Source organism: Gymnogyps californianus, chromosome 4, assembly GCF_018139145.2.
Source record: "Gymnogyps californianus isolate 813 chromosome 4, ASM1813914v2, whole genome shotgun sequence".
Lineage (NCBI taxonomy): Eukaryota > Metazoa > Chordata > Aves > Accipitriformes > Cathartidae > Gymnogyps > Gymnogyps californianus.
This window is the reverse complement of record NC_059474.1, coordinates 18,882,515-18,903,730: the sequence shown is the minus strand read 5'-3', so window position 1 is coordinate 18,903,730 and position 21,216 is coordinate 18,882,515. Positions and strand designations below refer to the sequence as shown.

General features: G+C 34.8%; 1 protein-coding gene across 3 annotated transcripts in view; it reads right to left on the bottom strand.

The window, feature by feature from the left end:
- Nucleotides 1-21,216, bottom strand: part of SLIT2 (slit guidance ligand 2) — a 270,443-nt gene that overhangs the window by 62,499 nt on the left and 186,728 nt on the right. For 2 of the 3 annotated variants that reach the window (XM_050895400.1, XM_050895398.1), the window contains 6 exons: nucleotides 12,977-13,048; nucleotides 12,253-12,324; nucleotides 11,706-11,777; nucleotides 9,788-9,931; nucleotides 9,496-9,659; nucleotides 5,120-5,270 (listed from right to left, as the gene is read on the bottom strand). In XM_050895400.1, the coding sequence (XP_050751357.1) occupies nucleotides 5,120-5,270; nucleotides 9,496-9,659; nucleotides 9,788-9,931; nucleotides 11,706-11,777; nucleotides 12,253-12,324; nucleotides 12,977-13,048 (675 nt within the window). Of the gene's footprint in view, nucleotides 1-5,119; nucleotides 5,271-8,719; nucleotides 8,744-9,495; nucleotides 9,660-9,787; nucleotides 9,932-11,705; nucleotides 11,778-12,252; nucleotides 12,325-12,976; nucleotides 13,049-21,216 lie in introns of all 3 variants that reach the window. The other variant, XM_050895399.1, reaches the window with a different exon arrangement.

Here is a 21,216-nt window from a genome sequence, read left to right as displayed (position 1 = left end):
TAACACTACAAGAAAGTATACAATGAGCAACAAATACTAGCTGGATACTGATCTTTCCTGCCCAGGTATCAAGGCTGTTCCAGCATAGTATACCTTTAGCAGCTGCTACATTAGGAGGCCATCTATATTTCAAAAAATATCTGCACTGACTCAGTATTCCCTATTTCCTCTCTTGAAAAGAAAACAGAAATTAGGAGTCTTAGATTTTTTTATATGTTTTAATGGATTCATCTTATTAAGGAAATGGAGTCTGTCCAGCTTTTATTTAGAGATCTTAAATAGGAAGGAAAAGAAATGACTGACAAGATCACTGTGAAATGAAATTCAGCATAATTCTAAACCCAGAATGCTTTTCAGAATTGCCTTATTGCAAGACAAGATTAAAAAAAACCTCTAGAAAATAAAAGAAAGCTGCTCATTCATCCTTCCTTCCTGTTCATTCTCAATGATAACCAGAAGAGAAATTAAGGTTGTAAATCTGAAGGTATGGCTGTACAATAGTTTCAGCACAGAACCAAACTGAGAGAAGACAGGAAGAGTTTTTTGGATATACACGGAACATTTGTATACCATACTGAAGTACAAGGAACATAAATTTCAAAAGATGTTACCACCTCTGAAAATCAGCTGAATGACTTAATGTGATTTTTAGTGGGACCATACCAAATGAATTTTTGCATACTGTCAATTAACAAAGTTACTTCATCATTGTAAACAGCCTTTTTTTCCCTGTCCATCAACAACAGAAGCACCAAGCGTTCTATAAATGCTGACACTTTCAAATACTTTTCAAGTGCTATGTCATCTAGTAGAATGACTTGTTTGTGAAAACATTTATTGATTCTACTAATACTTCCTTGCTGTGCTCTACTGCAAACATTTCTAACCCCATTGAAAAAGGCAAACAATTTGATCCTTTCCTCTTTGCAACAACCTTTTACATATTAAAAATAATTTACTTTGTCTCTCCCTCAAGTTTCTTTCACACAAATGCATTCAATCTTTTCAGTTCTTCCTCGGAAGTCTTCTTTTCTAGATGATTCCTGTTCTCCCTGAATTTTTTCCAAGTGATCCATATCCATCTTGAAAAGTGAAGTCCTCGATGCAGTATTCCAGCTGATATTTTACTATTGTTACGTACAGTAAAACAATTATTTCATGTAACTTACATACTAAACTCCTGTACCTACATCTCAAAATGAAATTTGTAGCAGTGCCCAATGGCACTCCTTCATCTTTAATATGTATGATAAAACCACCATAGTCTTTTATCTTGAACTACTTGCTGGTTATTCCTCAATCTTGTATTTCTGGTGCTAATTAGTCCTACCTAATGTCATATGTAGAATTTGAACTTTTATTTTATTTAAACTAGTCTTAGTCTACTATCAATATTACAGAACAATTTTAAGAATTTTCCATGTGTTTTGAAGATTTTCAGTGTTTGAGAAGTTTCTCCGTACTTCTCTATGATGGAAAGGAAGCATGGGTTGAATCACTGAACTGTGTTTGGTTAAAACTGTAGCACAAATCATTTCTTCTCTCTAACTTTGTGTCTATGGTGATATCACAAATCATGCATCATCATTGAGTGTATATCAAGAAATAAAGGGACATCAAGAGTTACAAATTATGGGTTTTTGGTCAGAGGAATGACCACATGGATCACATGGCATTTCTATGGCTGGAGATTGATGGCTTTAGATCTGGAATTGTTAAATACTTGTGCAAGAAGTTTTCATTCTATTATCACGGTAAGTGATACCACACACAGAGGAATCAAATTACAGATGACTGGAAAATTAACAGATGTGGTGGTATCTTCCTTCTGGATCTTAATATCATTATTTTTTGAGCCCAGTGCTCATTACTGGTAAAGACAATAATGATAGTTGTTACCTGTCAATCACTGGATCATGAAAATGATCTTGTATCTGGTTTATTCAAAGAAAAGTACTGAAATGTCATTCTCAAAACAAAAAAGTAAACAAAGAAGCATTTGGTGATGATGTCTAAATATTCTGTTTCTCTGTTTTATTTGATGCTTTTTCCTGTTTTATTAACACAATGGGTAAGATATTTGCATGTTTTGGCACAATAGCTGAACCTTCCTGGAAGGCTATGTACTGCAGTGATAGTCATACTTGCGAAAACTATCTTGTTAGGATCTGGTATTATATCATCTATTGTAAAATCATTACAAAAATTGAACATATAAGACTGAAATTCTTTTTATTTAGCATTCCTCTTGGGGACTGGTTTGAGTGATTTATCAAATGCTTCCTGAATTTCCCTATATATCAGAATGCTACCTGAAAAATATTTTCTTTCTGGGGTGCATTTACAGGCTTGTACTTTATCTCAAATACTTCAATGGCAGATTAGACAGATCTTTCACTGGTTTTCTGGAAGACTGTGAGCAAGCGACAAAATAGAAACAGAACAGCACTTGGCTCATTTATAATTTTTTTCAGCTTTTACAATTAAGTAGCTGTCTTGAAGTGTATTATTATTTTCAGATTTTTTTTAAAACAACTACTCTGAAGAAATAGTTTTTTTGATGTGATATTATTACTGTTGCAATCTACAAAATCGATGCTCTCTTCCTCACTTTTGGTCTTCATTTCCAAGCTGAGTCTCAGCTCCAAACAACACCCTGTAGAATATAATCTAGCCTTCCTCATCACTGTTATAGAAGCATCAATGCCATTTGACTCTAACAAGTATTTTTGTCTCAAATTTGGTGGGTAAAAGAAAAGAAAGGCTAACTAGCTGCTCTTCTCGTATATGCCAGTAAATGTTGTGAAATGGAAATAACAGAGTGGCCCTAGAACTAGACTGGGAAGTCCCAAGAGGAGCAACAAAGGCAGTGCATCAAAGACCAGGAATAACAGGAGGAAACAAGAGAAAGAGCTGCAACTTCTGCATCAGTGAGGCAAATACCAGAAGACTGTATTTTGCTAGAGCAATTGGATTTTCAGAGGAAGCAAAAAAATGCAGAAATAATTCCTCTATCCCCTCTAGAATACTTGCAAGGCTGTTGAAGTTTTTATTACATCAAAAGACTTGAAGAACAATCTGTACAGCTTATCAAGAAGAAGGTTGAATAGTGACTTTGTTACAATTTAAGACCATCTTACTTGGATAAAGTGCTGGATAGAAAAAGGCTTTTTAACGGCAAAAAATATAAAATAAGCAATGATGGAAAGTGAAGAGAGGCAGACTCCATCTGAAAGTAAAAGTTCCCATTTTAGAAGATTTTAACGGAAGTGAAGGGAGATGATTAACTTCTGTAACACTCTCAGGGAAATGGTGGATTTTTAATCCAGTGATACCTTCAAACAAGACTGGATATTTTCTGAAAGAAGTGCTGTAACCAAACATGAATTGTGTTTTAGTCAAACACAATTCTTTTCTTGACTGAAATTTGAGAGTTTAGGATACACAGCAGATGAGGCTTGATGATTTAATTGTTTCTTCTGAATTTAATATGTATGAATCATAATTATAGAAAGAAAACACTAGACAGTTTATCTTCCACATGTAAATAAATGAATATGAAAAACAACAATTAAAATACTAAATTAAGATTATTTTTTCTTCAGAGTAAAGAGAATTAAACATGAATCCTGCTAAGAATCAAGACAATGCATGCTTGTCACTTCAACAACTCCATATCTCATCTCTTGGTTCAGTAACTATGATTTTTACAACCATTACTTTATGATCTCTTCCTACACTTTAACCCGTTACCCATTCTATCAGTTTTTATTCTTCAAGTCAAGTAATTTTATCTCAAAATATTATAGCATAACATAAAATGTATTTCTCCACTGAAATCTATCTCCCTTTACCCAAGATTGTGTATCAATTTTTTCTTCTCTGGCACTGCTTTATGAACAGTAAATCAACAGCGTGAACATGGCCAAAAGCTGAGCTTTGCTTTTCCCACATATGCCACTTTTTCAATTGAATTTGCCATCATTCTGGGCACAACTACAATTACCACTCAGATTTGTAATTAGAACATCACTAAGTTCAACTCCTTCTCCGAGCTCAGAGACAGACAAAAATCTCCATCTCCATTTACACAATTTCAGTTTCAAATTCCTTTTCCTGTCCAGATATACAAAATCCTTAACCATGGTCTCATCATTTCATACCTTCATTGCTGTACTGTTGCTTTGATGCCAGCTGCAGACTGATTATCTTTTTTAAGAGATGTGCCATACTGTTGCTCATCTCACCCCTGTGGGTCACAACTTCATCACAGTACTCCTCTCTCCACATTTCTGTCCCTGCTTTACTACATCAAATCAAAGTCCCTCTCTTTTGTCCCTCAATATTATGCCTTGTTCTTTAAACTGAACCTCCTAGGAAAAACAGCTATTTCCTTCCGCCTTTGCTCTGCCAATGATGGCCACTTTCATCTCCTGCCTTTCTGCTGATCCTTCAAGCATCTCTGCATTCCCTTTCATACTATGCTTTGTGCACGGGAAAACCTTGTAAAGCTGTCTTAATTTTATCTTTCAATCCCTCCTTGAAGACCACTTCAATTGTAATGCCTACAAATCATTCCCATATGGCACTTATTAAGCAAGTAATAATCTGTGACTTCTTTTCTGTTCATCTCTGTTCATTACATTATCATCTCATCTTCTTAACCCAACTCTGTCTTGTTTGTCTGCTTTATCTTCCTCTGGTCTCCTGCCTGACACACATAATGTGTGCTTTGCATAAGAAGATCAGCTCTGTTTTATTAAACACCTAGGTAGCACTTTTTAAGACAGACCTCTGGTTACTGGATGTCCTACTTGCTCTTGTAGTTAAAATAAAAAGCAAAATAAACCCCACTACCTTTCAAAAAAATCCAAGTGGGTAGCTCATGTACTGGAGAACTAGAAACATAGAATAGTTACCTTATTTATTTATCAGAAGTTATTAAGACTACTTGGTACTGAGATGATGCATAAATAATTTTTAGTAATATCTAGTCCTTTGAAGTGCACCACAGAGGTTACATTTAATTTTTGTTGTTCAAAAAAGTAAAGCTGTGGTTTTATATTTGAAAGTGAGTTTTTCCATAAGCAAATAATGCTTTATCATGGGTTCAACTTACAACTCTGCTGTGTACTGGGGGATGTGATCAGGAATTTTGTTGAGTTTCTGATTGGAGCAGTCCACTGTGGTCCCTTCACAGCGACATTTCTCAGGGCAAGCCAAATCTGCAAAGCAGTCTCCACTTAATTTGGATCTGTAATCTTCAGTGCCTGTGGAAGAGTCAAGTCAAAATACAGATACTGAGTCAATAAAGTACAAGATTTGCTTCTTGTGAGAAGGTTGAAAAGATGTCTGCAATGCAGATAACGGGTGGGCAACTTGGGAAATGTATGATAAACTTTGTGATACTGAACAGACACAAGGGCTTCAAGAGAGGGTTAAATATAGGGGCTTAAGATATGCTGGAAAAAGAAACTGACCAACTTCACATAACAGGATAACATTAACTTGAGCTTTTCACAGCTGTACTTTCTGCTGATTGTGTTGTCAGCCAATCTCGCCTTGTTTATAGCTAATCACACAAATGCCACTGATTCTTTTAGAATTTATTTTCTTTCTCTGTATCAAGAATAAATAGATCCTGAATGCCACCTTTTCTCTTGTTACAAATTTGTATTGTTGACTGGACTTCATTAACCTCTGTGATTTTTTTTTATAGTCCTGATAACTCCATATCATCTCAAACACATAAGATTGAAAGCCCTGTTTTCAGCTTTAATTTAAAAAATATGTGATCCTGACTTAAGCCTCAGCAGCTTGCCATGCTGTAGAAAGCTGCGTGACGTTCCATGGTGCTTGACAGAACCATGTTTTACTCATACCTCACAACCACATGGTTAGATCAAGCACAACAGAAAATCTCGCTACATTATCAAAACTGCATCCATTAGGCCAAGGGTAAGAGCAAGGGAAAAGACGAAGGAGTAGGTATGTTACAGAAGCATTTGGAGTTTAATACTCGCTTATATGACATGGCATTCTTATTACTGAATGTCCAGTGCCACAGTAACAGTAGTACTGTCACAGATTAAATAAAAAGTACAATAAAAATGAACCACTTTGAAAGTTTCCTCCACCATTTCCCAGAGTCAGTCAAAGAAAACGTCCTAAACATATCAGGAGAAAACATCCAGTAAGGAACTGAGGGTGGGTGACAAAGAAAACAAAGAGAAGCTGAAAGGACCTGTGGGTTCTTCTCGGACAAAGGTGAAAAGACTGAGACTAGTAGAATGTGCATCAGGGCTGGGAGGTACATTGTGATTTAGCTCAGACACTGAACTTTACTTACAGCCAAAATGGTGAACTCCTGCAAAAGTAAAGATAGCCAAGAAGGAAAGAAAGACAGAGTAATCCCAATTAAGACAAAAACATGAACTAAGCTCACATGTTCTCTACTCAACTTTAGTTTGATTAGAAGATGTTGCTGAGGGGTACCACCTTCAGCAGAGAGAAAGAATAATTCATTTTAAGTGGCATTATAAAATGAAGAAAAGACTGGGGTTAACTACAGATTTCACATAGGATGATAATGCCTCCCATGCATTATTCTTCACTATTTTGAATGTATTCTTTAAAAGCTGCTCCCTTGAACATATATACAGGCTATGCCACTTAAAACCTTAATAAACCAAAGAAGCATAGGAGAAACAGATTCCTCAGGGGAGGGACCCCCCCCTCCCCAACAGTCATCACATATTATGTTATCTAGCATTTGTAAATGTCGAAGTAACACATAAGATATAACTACATGGACTATTTCTATGAGCTAGCAGACAAACAATATTTTTTCAAATTAATGATTTAATACTTGTATACCTTTAGTCTTCCAAATGACTATAAAGAAATTCTAAGACTTCCTAGTGTCTGCAGAGCAAGATCTCCCAATGACACATTTAAAACAAATATAAAAAATATTTAAGTTTTTAAAGAAATGCTAACATTTTTACAGTATTTACTGAATTGTAAAGAAGTTGTTTTAGCACTTTTAAATACCCAATAAGCAAGGCTACAAATACATTTTTTTTCCTCCTGCATCCAGAGTAAATCACTGTTAGCAGTTTAAAGTAAACAACTAAAATGTTCAGGGACAAGGTCTTCAACAACTAAAATAATTTTATGCAGCATATCCCTGATAACCTGATAGAAAGAGAAAGCACAGAAGCTGTATTTCAAGAAGCAAGTTTGTAGCACTTTTTGATTAATTTAATTCTTGGGGTTTTTTTCAGGAATAGCATTTTTTAAAGAGTATGTAAACAAACCTAAACTGCATGTGTGGCCATATTATAAACAGGCTGTGAAGACATTTGCTGGCATGAAAACAATTCTAACTCAGAGACAAAAGTTGTGCTGGCAAGGTTGAGTAGAAGTCACTCTGTGGCAGGAATACAGCTGTTCCACTCATTAAGGAACTGAGTGGTACTACAGGTTTGAGAAATTGAATCCCCCTCTGTTTTATGCTGCTTTAAACACATTTTCGCGGCTGCCAATGCTGACAAATTGCTGCCTTATTTTGTATTTTGTCTTTTCTTCATATTCAAACCAACCTATTAGTATGAGGGCATGAAGAACTTCACATGATTGCTGCAAATTTAAGTAATACATCACACAGCATTAGGAGAAGAGCTGTTAAACACACCAGCTTAAAAGACAAAGACCACTGCAGAATGACAATATACCTATAGTACTTGAAAGAACAAGTGCACTGGTGTCATAATCAATTATTGTAGATACTTTTCTAGATATTAAACTATGGTAGAAAACCCTGCTTGCAAATCATACTGTAATTCATCAATAGATTCATTATGCCCTTGTTTCTTTTGCCAATCAATTGTTTATAATCTGTTAGGAACATAATGCAAGTGCATCGTTGTTTTTTTTCTATTAAGAAATCAGTGCACACACCTGACAAGCAAGGTAAAATAAAGAAACACATTTCAAAGAGCTAGGGCCAACATCAGTAAATCTTTTGTGAAAATATCATAGACTTATTGTAGCTTAAAGCGGTGTGTAAATTGCTGTTTCACTCCAACTCTAAAGTCATATTTTCTTTAATGGAAAGCATTTCTGATTCATTGTATGCATGTGACCACAGAATGCCTTTAATGAAGAATATCAGCTTTCTTTTCCAAGCATTCCACTGTGATTTCGTAAACACAAGGAGGGTGAGCAAGCAGTAGCTGCAGCCAGTGTACAGCATGAAAGCAAGGCAAGAAAATGTTCATTTGTAAAACGTTTTTTTTTTTAAAGTTGTACTAGCTCTTTGATGGTAGTATGGTTTCCTGTGTTTAAAAGCAGCTCATGAGCTACATTTTAAAAACAGTAGTGGCAGAAAGGCAAGGTACAAGGTAAGTAAAGGTGTCAATTGAAATATGAACTAGCAGGTGCAACCTTCTAAATAATTTAAGTAGAGGTATAATTTTGGTAGGTTGTGTGCAAATTTGTGAGACAAAAAAAAGTAAATGGAGCTGCATGCTAAGCTCTTATATTCAGAAAACAGAACTACTAGTAATCTACAAAGGGAAACTATGACTAGCTACAGGTATTGACTAATGTTAATACACATGCATCAGTTTCCTAAAAGCTCTAACAAACTTTGCTTTTTGGGGGAAAGGGAGAGAGTATCTGCAGTTAGTCAATCTTACTGCAGAGCCAAACCTACCTGGAATGAAATACTGTTCTTTAGCTAAATAAAGAGAAAAAAAAATAGAAGATGCACCTGAATGTCAGCAAGCAAAGAATGAGTTTTATTAGATTAAGTATGGACTACAGTTAACTACAGATAATTAAGTGAAAAAAATGTGTATTCACAACAAGAGCTGATAAACAACAAAGTGTGAATAGTCATAAATGTATCTGGAACATGGATAACAAACAGTTCTCATCTGGTATTTGCACTTGAGACTGAATAAATTGTAGAATGTGAAATGCACCTGGAACAGCTGGATACCATATGACAAAAGTTAGGATTTACAGAAATGTAAGTAGGAAATGGAATAAGATTAGAAAAAAGAAAACAGTAAATTTCAGTATGAGGTAAGCTCCCTGTATAAAATGAATATGTCATGTTTCCATATTTAGCTAGAAATTTTTAGATCTTTCACATACTCCAGAGTCTTGTGGAAATTTTACAAAATTATTTATGTTGGTGATACTTGTAGTGAATAACTTCAGCATTTCATTCTGTAGTATTATATATTGCATTTCTTTTGTTAGATTTAATGCTACTCAGAAAAAGTGCCAAATGTGTTAACTATAGTAATGTTCCGTGATCCAATAGTCTATGACTTCCATGATTTCCCCCGCTTCAGTCAAAGGACTAAAAAAGATTCTGCAATGTTTAGTAATTCCGTAGAGAGCCAGCTGCCTTCATTAGAACTTCTATAACCACTGTTTTTGCCAATAAAAGAAAAATAGCAGCTGAACCAAGAAAATTACCTGAGCAGCGGAATTTCTTGCTTTTGATCTGGCCAATCCTTTTGTTTGCCAGACGGCGGGGGCTGGTGCAACGGGCACCACTGGTCTCAATGGGGTTTGTATGAAGATAATCCGCCAGCCACTTCAGATGGCAGTCACAGATAAATGGGTTCTGAGCCAAATGCCTTTCATGAAGAAAAAAATGATAATTTCACACATTATTTCCCTTCGATCTCAGCAGTTCCCGATATTTTTAGTACATTGTAGAATATGAAGTCATACTAAAGACAACCATAAACAAGAGCATACATACAAGGTCTGAATTGCACGTAGGGGTGAGAAGGTTCCTTTTGCAATGGTCTGAAGCTTGTTGTCATACAAAGAAAGAAGATTCAAGTTGTGCAGATCTTGAAAAGCATCAACTCGCAGGCAATTGATCTTGTTGGCATTCAATAATCTGTTTAATGGAAGACAATTATAAAATTGAAAGAATTTGCTCAGTGTCGCTGCAGCTTCAGCGTTTTTCACAGATAATTCTTTGTGCGCATTTGTAACCAGAACAAGAGATGCAGTAACAAATATTAATTTACAGTGACATAAGGCATTTCAGTGAATTGAAATATCTTATTAAGGTGATCTGAAATTATTCCTAAATATTTGCACCTTGGAGTTGAAATGTGTGGGTTTATTCAGCTAAAATCACATTTCTTGTATGTGCTGGTAGAATGTGTGTGTGTGGTATTTGTGCAAAGAAACAAGCCTAAAAAATCAAGTATCTGCAAGAAAAACTAGTTCCTTTTGCCAAATAAATAAACAAACAAAAAAGGAACTGAACACTGTGTTCATTAGCTGGAAGAGATGTGCAGTGGCACTTTTAATTATATGTTACTAATCAGCATGCTGCCGCATTAACAGAGTTGTAGTAAAAACTGGTGGCATGGAATATATCCAAATCTGTCTTGGATCCTTTTTCCTCTCCATCTTCAAAGGGAACCTTTTCTTCCCTGTACCTCCCAGACTTCTAAAGTTAAAGCAAACAAGCCAATCTAAACCAATTCCTTCATGCTTTTGAAGAGAAAAAAAATAAAAATGTCACTCAACTAGATGCATTTTTATAACCAATTCCTCCCCCTGCCCCCCGCCCCCCATTTCCAGCCAGAAATGGAATGGAATGGTGGATTTGAAAACCAATGCTCTGATAAAAAGTTTCACCACACAAGTAGAAATTTACTTAGACTGAAATGTATTGTCTGTGCAAAGTATATCAAGCTATGGTCATTTTTTAAATACAGAATAAACAGAAATTCAGAGATGTCTCTTCCTTTTTTTTTTTACAAAATCTGAAATACGTTTTTATAACTAAAATCTCTTTAAAGGAAAATAGGAATGCATACTGCCCCACTACTATACTAGTTTGTGACTAAAATAAATCAAAATGTAAACCTCTAGGTGGTGCTAGAACTTGCATTTTCTTTTTATTTACTTAATGTTTCGCCATCTTCAATGAGTTGTTAATAACAGACATTTTGCCAATCACTACACTATGAAGTCTGGACATTAAATACTTCTAATCAAGTGGGAAGAAGTTTTAAATTCTTTAAGAAGCAGCTTTAAATCAACAAGTCAGTTATTCTGGGACAATTTCTTCCAAAAACATCACCGTTGTTTTATGGCCTATTTCACAAATTTCTTTTACACAGTAGAACTAGTGCACAGCCTCTTCTGCTAAATATTGACAACATTTCATAAACATATCACCATGTCAGAAAACATTAAAAGTCATCAATGAAACTGTATTGCAACTCTGTTCTTCCATGGGTACAATTAGAAATACAATTACATAGCATTTCCACTACATATTTTCTCTGTATAAAACATACAAATATTCCTCCTATGGTTCCCACACAACTTTATACATATTATTTGCTGTTTACAGGGCAAGACAGTATCATATCTTATATGTTTTATCCTTATAAATTCCACACAAGAGAATAGTTTCATTTTAATCATTTTAGGCTGAGACATTTACTGAGATATGATCAAATTTGTGGATGAATGGCAAGCTGGCCTACAACAGTCTTGACTCCTTTGGCTTTAACATAATTTGGTTTTATTATACTCTGATCTTACATATGGGATTTCCTGCCATTGCTTCTCCAGGCATAAATCTCTCATCATGTTTACCCTTCTGAGTTATCCCAAAATAGAATAAATATTAAAAAAATACTCACAGCAATTGCAGAGAAAAGAGTCCTTCAAATAGGCCCTTTGGAAGTTCTGTAATTTTATTGCCGTAGAGGACACTGTATGAGGAAATAATAAAGCAAACAAAGCCGCCATTATGAAAGGCATATACTATGTGATTTTGACTTTAAAAAAAAAGAAATGTCCATTTTCCTGAAGGGAATTTAATAGCAACAACTTGATACTTGCAAGATCCTTGTGGTCCTGTGAGGTAGCAGGATCACACATTTTGCCAAGGGACCTTGGTAAGTGGATTTGTTGTTTGTAAGAAAAACTAACTGGGGAATAAAAGAAATGTTTGATTTTCTTCAACTCTTTGCCCTGAACGTATTTATAAAAAAACCCATACATTTTTAGTGTCCAGTTGTGATACAACATTCAATTATCACTCTAACATTCAGAAATTATTTTTACAGCTTTCAGAATTGATCAAATTTTTATGAAAATTCTGCAGGGAGCCAAAAATCCAAAATAATTTCACTATAAGAATATGAGAAATTTGCTTCTATTTTTACAGGTCAAACAGATACCTACAGTGAATTGAGTGAACGTAAGCCCTGGAAAGCGTCTGGAGCTGCTTCAGAGATCTGGTTATTGCTCAGGTCACTGAAATAAATGAAATTTGATTCAATTAATTCAAGCTATTTTCAAAATAGTAAATGTGAAAATAATATGTAATCAGAATTAGGCGAGGAAGGGAGACAGAAATTAAAATATTTGTGAGACACGGCCAAAGAATTTTAATATAAAACCACTAAAATTGCCAGTACACTGAAACAAAATGCATGGTTAAAAACAGACCTTTCAAATGCTTCGAAAAAAATGACAAAAAGATTTACTTTTCCTAATTGCTTAAGTATATTTTATAAAGAATTCTCTGTCTGCTATGGCCACAGGACTACACAGCCTCAAAGATATTCCAAAATAACAGTGGCTTATTGCCATTATTTTATTTTTTTTTAATAGAATGTTCACTACAGTAACATATTGCTTCTATGCAGAACCATATTAAATAATTTCAATACTTCGTAGAAAACAATTATTATTATGTAACAAAGTTGCTATATGGTCTTAATAATCAGGCTGCCATATCAGTTAATTTTCCAGCAGTCAAACTTTCTTAAATGCTCACACATTGACTGCATTTCCTCTGTATGACCTTGACTTGTTTTTTATTTTTATATATAGATACCTATATGTATATGTGTGTGTATATATATGAAAATAAAAAATTAAACCTAAATTATTGGGTACGTACATTCTTCGAAGCTTTTTATATGGTGAGAAAGCTCCAGGAGGTATGACCTTGATTGAATTTTGTTCTAACCGTCTGCAAAAGAATAGCAACAACATAAAAATACAAAACCCAAGCCAAACAGCAATCTAAAGCCATAACAAACTAGAAGGGATAGACTTTAACAAAGAAGGCTGCTTTTGCTTTCTTTTTCAGTATAATTTTTGTCTTGAGAAACAAGGTCATTTCATTTCAGTTTTCATTACCAAAAAATCAGTTTTTGTATGTAAACCCAAACCTTTTAACCTATAGAGTGCAATGTTGTAAATTAAAACCCAATCTTGATTTTGTATCTAAAGAAAACTTATTTTCAGAGCACACAAGATTTTTGTAAAATTTAAGCTAGAATTGTCATTAAAAAATTCAAATTTGAGTTAGTGTTAATTGACTCCCAATGCATTATTCACATACAGCAATTTTTATAGTACATTTTATTTAGAAATGTCTAAAGACTTCTGTGAGTTAATCATTGAAATATGCAAACCATAGGAAGGGGGAGAGGAATGTTCCTACAGAACAAATAACATATGTTGCTACCTGCAGTAAGGTAAATGTTGTATTTTTAAACATGCACACATGATTTCTTTAGGTACAGTACGTAACACTTTTTTTTTAAGATATAATACTAGGATTGCACAGTCGCACTTCTGACTTCTTTAAACAAGTATTTTAATCTAAAATTGTAGTTTATGTTACTGGCCACGTTTGCTTTGTATGTATAGTGACTGTGACTGAAACTTGCCATACTGCAAAGTGTGAATTTGCTGATGGAAACAGTTTTCCAAGAATTTTTTGAACTTCCAGAGCGTTGCATATGGGAAATCTATGCTGATACAGACCTATGGCCCACTTGCCAACAAGGCAAAACAGATTCAGCAATAAGCACATTTAAAATAGAAGCTACTTCACACACCACAGTATTTCATGGTTATGGCAGTGCAAAAATTTCTATTATGTAGATATAAGGAATGAAACTACTTATACTAAAAAGTACAACAGGAAAAGGCAGTATTATTCAAACTACATACCATGCTTATCTAATAAGCTTTCTATTTCCCTCTTTCATGCACTGGTATCAACTCTTACTATGATCTACATACATAAAGAGAATGCCAAAAATCTATTTCATATAAGGAATCAAAATTCTGTAGAATTTACTGCACTATTTTAAATTACTTGGACATTGACTCAGAATCTAAGGTCAAAAAGCCTTTTTAAATCTAGATGCAGGAATATTAGACTATTTTTTCCTTTTACCCTTGTCCTATTAACTCTCTTCCGTTTCACTTTTGCTCTGATAAAGAGACATACGAGTCTCTGCGTGTGCAGCATAACTAATAAACTCATATATTCACTTCAAGTAAGCCTTTCCAAGAAACTATTCTAACAATAATTGTTTCTTTTTGTAAAGTTTCTCCAGAGATCACAGTATAGTGGAACTGAAGAAAGATTTTTTGCTGCCTTCGTGAAGTTTTGTTCAGATGCAGATATTTATATATTTAATACTCAAAATCTCTTAAGTGTGACCATGCTTTACCTTAGCAGAATTTGTTCTTGAATGGCTTATAAAGAAGCCAAGAAAAAAAAAAGCCTCAAAAAAATCTTCTTGACACACAGAAAATCTCACTTCATCAGAGCTGTTTTAGACAGGGTTCATGTTTTAAAAAAGTCCTTAACTAGGAAAATGTTGCCACCTTGCTACAGTTTTCAGGTATATTTTAAACACTGCAGGGAATCCCATGGCACAAGACTGTTAACTTTTTCCACAAACACGATATTCTTTCATTTGCTTTCTTTGCTTTGGCTGAGCCTTTTGGACCCACAAAACACATTTTGCATCAGATCAGGAGTCCTAACTAGGCTATAAAGGAACAAGGTCACTCTTCTCCAGTACACTTGAGTAGATGCAGAGGGAAAACATCTGAATAAATAAAAACTTGCTTAAATTAAAGGTCAGCACCAAGTTAGACCAAACCCAAGTACTTCTGTTCTTACACCACATTTTTAGCTTAGTTTCCCCAGAAAATAAAGATTATGCATGCTTATCATCTAGATAGTTTTCTACTCAGCTGGCTAGGTCAAAGAGAGGTAAAACCTTCAGATAATAAATTTCTAAAAATTTCCTTATTTTAGCAATGGGAAGGAGTTGAGAAACCAAATTAACCCAGCCATGAAGGGAATGGCAGCCATCCATCCATTCCTGTTACACACTCTATTTGGCAGCAACCAACTGCCTAACCACCAGGGATAGCTTGACCAGACATTTATCAGATGTGTAGCTTTGAAAACCAGCCAAAGAATATCTTGCACAGGGAAACACGTAGGGTATACGCATAGGACTGGAAAGGGGAGGGGGGTAAAAAGGACAGGGAAGGATTAGGCCATATTACAGAGGAGGACTTGAATTGCTGGAGAGAGAGACACTGGGGAAAAATGCCTCTGTGTATATGGGAAAGAGATATTGCAGTGGCAATGCTCACACATGAGGATGTCACAAGCCTCATTTATACATGCTGCTTGTTAGCCCATGACGTAGAGATTTCTAACCTAGTGCTGGAGGGGCTCCAGTCTACGTTCACCTATCTTTAAACATATAATGCTCTTAACTAGACACAATATGGCGTGTAACTTGAGAAAGGCAAGGTCTAGCATTAAGACACAAAAAATTTTCCAGTTTACTCTTTTAATTTAAAAATATATTAGTTCCATAAACTGAAGTACCTTACAGGATACATGTATGCCATTTTTCATGAGAAGATGGAATAGCAGATTTAATTTACTGCTGTCCAATTTGTCTACAAATTATATGGGTCCAAAACCTGAAGAAGTCCTACTACAGTATATCGCTGAAAGCTAACTTTCTAGCGGTTCTAACAGACTGAACTACCAATTCACTGGTGGATATGTAAAATGAACTCCATGTCAACTTTACCTAACACTTCCTTTCACTGAGAAATTTATAGTCTAATAGACAGACTGTGCAGTGCTGGGATAAATTTACAAGCTCTTCTGGATAAAGGATTTGTTATAGTAGGATCATCTAAGTATGTGTTTTCTTAACTCACGCCAAAGTGTATGCACTAAAACACATCACATTTTAGAAAATGAGATTAGTATAAGAAAGGAAAAATAAGATTATATAAATACAGAAGAAAAATCTTTTATACCTCACTTTGTCTGTAAAGAAAGTATATCAAATTCACATTTTCAAGCTTTGTTATCCTCTAATCTTCTGCTTTATCTTCCTAGAATCAGCTAAATTTCACAGAGTGCAAATTTGCATCCACTATTCCAGAGACAATCTAATTAGATATATTGCAGGGTCACAAAGCACAGATAGACTAATATCTAAAGGAAATTTACATTCTAATGATAAAACCCATAGTAATTAAAAACTCCTTTATATTAATTCCCGATATTAAATGAAACATTTTTAATTCTGGAATAGGATGGGTTGTAGCTATCTATTACTGAAAAAATCAGCTATTAAGTGCTCGCAAATGACATGGCCAGAAGTACCATTATATTACAGAAGAACAAAAGGCTAATATCAGTATTTTTCCATGGAACTTGTATTAAATGTTGTGCACAACATCTCCTTTCAAAGTCATCCCAGAAGACATTCTTTTTTATAAATGATCATCTATGTATCATAAACAGTGCCTTGGTGGTTTCTTTTTCAAAAGCCACAGCCAGTTTTAGTAGCATATTTAATAAGATAAGATAATGGAGGAAGACAGTTAAGTACATGCTTCATCAAAGCCTGCACTGCCTCATGTATAAGAAGTACTCTGCCCATCACCACAGAAACGCTAATTAATGCTCTTAGTATTAAGTCTCCTGCTCCTTTTAGTGTTTCACTTCAAAGAAGTCCTGCGTCAATACATAAGTGTTTTACTGTCTTTTAACACTGCCAAACTGGTTGAAACCTTTTTTGAAGACTATTCCCTAATCTCTCCTATCTAGGAAATGTACTGTGAACATTTCTTTTTCTAAATCTTTCCCTCCTGCTTATCACTGCAGACACCGTAATGTACAACCACCTACTATTCTAAGAAACAAAGGTGCTTCTGCAGTTGTGACTTCCAACCTAATCAAATCAAATCAAAGTAGGTCCCCAGCCAGTAGATGGATTCTTCCCACCCGGTCCCCAGAGAGCCCTGTGACATGTAAATCACTTGACACTTCCCAGGAGGATGCTGTTCTCTACTATAAGCCTGCAGCACACCATTACTGATTACTACTTCCGCACTTACAGAGACAGACAACATGCTTATTTATACTGACACTTTTAAACTAGCTTATTTTCCCACAATAAAAAGTCATTTCTATGAAAGACTTCTGCACTAGGAAAGAAGGTAGACTGGGAATGAAGAACACCCCGTTCTCTACAGAATCATTTTTATTTTAAATCATGCAGATGGGGAACAATATACTAAGCCTGCTCAGTAGAGAAAGGTAAAAATTACCGCACAGAGATGTGCTGCACCTAAATGCACGTTAAGGGGTCGGAGATTTATCTAAAAAAAAGTATTTCATACTAATAAAATGTCTTCCTTAAGAAAACATTAATTTGAATATGGAGTGGCAAATTAGCCATATATTTTATAATTAAACAATCAGAACATAACATTTCGATTAAGTAAAATTGGTCAATACAATAGTGGCTTTAGCAGTTAATTAATCTATACTTTTAATTCCAGCATCTACTCATTTACAAAAAGTCTGCAAGAAGCTTGTCAAGAAATCCCAAAAGAATTTTTACTACATAGAAGAAAGTGTAAGCTGTGCAATGAGTCTGATGTATTGCACAGATGCTGATTATACATGGTAATAAAATTGACAGCTCTTCTTTGCATTTTCCCCATCTGCTTTTAAAGTAAATGGCAAAAACAGCTGTCAGAAAACAGAAAATAGATTTCAGTGATGGGATTCAGTGCAGCTCCTAAATCTGAAGAACTGCAGTACAGAGCCAACACATCTCTCATCATATGCAACATCTGCCAGGTTTTGGGGATTTTTTTGTTTGTTTTTAAAATGAGGAAACAGTAATGGTCTCCCTTTGCTACAGGAATCCTTGAGGCTATTAAAGTACCTTTTTTTCTTTCTCAACAACTGTACCTCCAGAGTTCTTATCTCCACTAAATGTCGCTTCTAACTTCAGCAGCAAAAGAATTGTTGAAATCTGTGATACCATTGCTGCCTAACAAAACAAAAGATGTATTTTGAACAACTGTATTACTTGCACTTTAGAATTTAAAGGCTCTAATTCTGTGTATTAATAAATCTGGTTGACAGTTTCCTAAATATTTGCATATAAGGAATCACTGTCAATGTTGCCCTAAAGCTTGCCAAACTGTTAACATCCATTCTAATTGTTCTATCACATATTTCCTCAGGGGATTGACAGTAAATGACAGATGACTCCTTAGTCTGCATTACATCAAAAAGTAACAAGAATTGTCATTCTAAAGCTATTAAACAATTCATCACATTTACTCAAAAGCAAGTCCCAAACCTGCATTTGTTTAATTTTTCATCACAGAAAGGGCCGTCTCATGCTCTGAACCCTACAGCACCATTAATGATGATAGGCTTTACATTCCTTAATTGTTACAGATTCAGGTTGTAGGCAAAATGCACCACTTCTTAAAGAATTATTTGCTCAGTACTTTGGCATCTGTCAGGGTACGGCTCCAGTGCAATTAGCCTGAGTCACCTAGAGTCAAGTTAAAGCCTCTCTAATTAGCCTATTTTTGATGAGAGTTGTTATACTACAAAAACTACTTGAGCTGTTCAGAGTAACTGTATTAAGTTCACAAAAAATAGATGTAATCCTGTTATACTCTTGGCTCATCACAAGCAGTGACTTGTCAACCTGTTCTCATTGAGCAGAAACACTAGGTTGAGAATACCACCGTTGTGCGAGACCGACAGTGTGGCAGGAGTTCTCACTACCCATTAAATAATACATGGACTTACACCATAAATTTGCCACAAAAATCTAAATGAAGTTTTTTAACTGAGAATACTTTTCACAAGTGGTTGCTGCTTACTTACCTCTTTTACAGTAACTTCACTCACATTATTGCTGAGGAAAAGTTATCAGTAGTGAAGAGCCATATGTGAAAATAAAATCTAAGAGTAACAACACCTTTGGAGTGTAGCACAGCTGTCAGAGATCTATGAGGGTTTTTCTGGAAGAGCTAGATGGGCCTTCTCCAGTTTCCCTTCATGCTGTATAAAATTTTCATTTATTCCATGCTTGAGTTATTTTCTTTCCCTTAGCAGAGTCAGAAAGGACCCTCAAGGTGCCTCCTCTACTTCAATACCCACAGAAACTTGCACAAAACCTCAGTTTTGCACAAAACACCAGTTCCCAGGTGGAACAGTGTTCATTCTGGCCAGTACCTACTTCCAGCGACTCTGGAAAGCAGCACTGGTTTCACGTGTTTCTCGTCCACTTGTTGTGTTCTGTGTCTCTACATCCTCTTGACTGTTGAAATTATCCTCTGTCCTCTGAATTTAATTCGTTTTTAAGATAGGACACAAGGGTATGAAGAAAGCCAAAGATGTGAATGGCAGCATAGAACACATGCTAATAAAGAACAGATTAAATATTCTACCTACAAAAATGTCTGACAACTAAAATAAGAAAGTTAAAAAAAAAAAAAAAAAGCATAAAGCCACATGATTTACCAGTAATTTTCAGATTAAGAAGATATTTGAGTAAGAGCATGACAAATCATTTCTCTTGTGTGTGTTAAGCAGACAGGATTAGCTCTCATATTAGCAAAACCATCTATTTTTGAGGCAGTCAAATGGAATATATTTTAAGTTTTGCCTAAGAAATATTAAGGTAGGAATCCCAAAGATAAGTTAAATGTAATTCAGTGAAATCTGCATTGGCAAATTAAATATATTAAGGTAAAGAAGTTAATACCTCAATAGATTCCTTTACCCAATTTTAATTTGTTTCACATTTATTCAATACATTGCCTCACAGATAATGCATTTTTCGTTATTCACATGTAATTATTGTGTGTTTATATGCATATATCATATGAAAGATGTTAAGATTTTAGCAAATTTCTACATTGTTGATAAAGCAAACAAACCATTTTGTTTTATATTGCAATGGGCATAAATACTGGTTTTGCTAAGAAATAATGACCTTCCCACGATCAAAGAAAAGTATATAGAAAGAACTGTATTCACATCATTGATGCCACAGATGAACAGCCTAAACTGAGTGTCACTTATGACAGGGAGTGGCAAATCATAAAACCTTTCTAGTAAAATTATGAAGTAGTATTAGGTTTATTTTCATGCGAAGATTTTCAAAGTTAATGGTCGTATTTCCATTAACAGACTAAAAACAGGGCCAGGGATGGTCTTTAAAATTAGGTGCTGCAGAATGTGGAAAAGTTCAGTCACAGTGTATATTGATACTAAAATTTTAGTTTCATGTCAGCTATTTTGCACCAGATATTTCCATTTCATTAGGAGCTTTTTTTGGTCCTCCTCCATATGTAAAGCCATACTCCTGTGAATTCTTTTGAACAAACTTCTAGGGAAAAGATAAGTGTATAACTAATAGATTATAACTAATAATAATGCATCTAAAAATCATGTACTCTGATATAAGCTTCTGGACATAAAAAGGCAGTAACTTTTAAGCAAAACAGAAGGAAAAGCTCTATATTTCACTGAAAAATCCAAATGCCTCCTCAGTCCACTGGTAAAAAAATTGAAGTCCAATGCATTAGTCAGGACTGGTCTTTAAAACATTGGTCTTAAAAACCTTTGAGAAGGGAAGAAGATAAGAGAAGATTTGAAGAAAAGTACACATGAAGTACAGTTGAAGAGAAGCATATACGAGAAAAGTTAATTTTAAAAACATGGCAGCTATATGAAGTTGCTCAAAAGTTTGGAATGTTAGATTAAGAGCTGAGAAAATATTAGTCAGATCATGTGAATTTGTCAAAGGGGCATTTAGCAAATAGTAACGTCTCCACAAGGTACTTATGTATCTTTTAATGCACTTTATTGCAATCCAGAAATTTCTGAAAATTCAAAAACTGGCACATTTTTGTGGCTTCCTACTGACCAAAGTATGTATCAGTATTCATAAGCAACTGGATACTATAATAGTTATTGTATTTTTTTTATCCATAAGTAGACATCATCATTTCACTTGACAC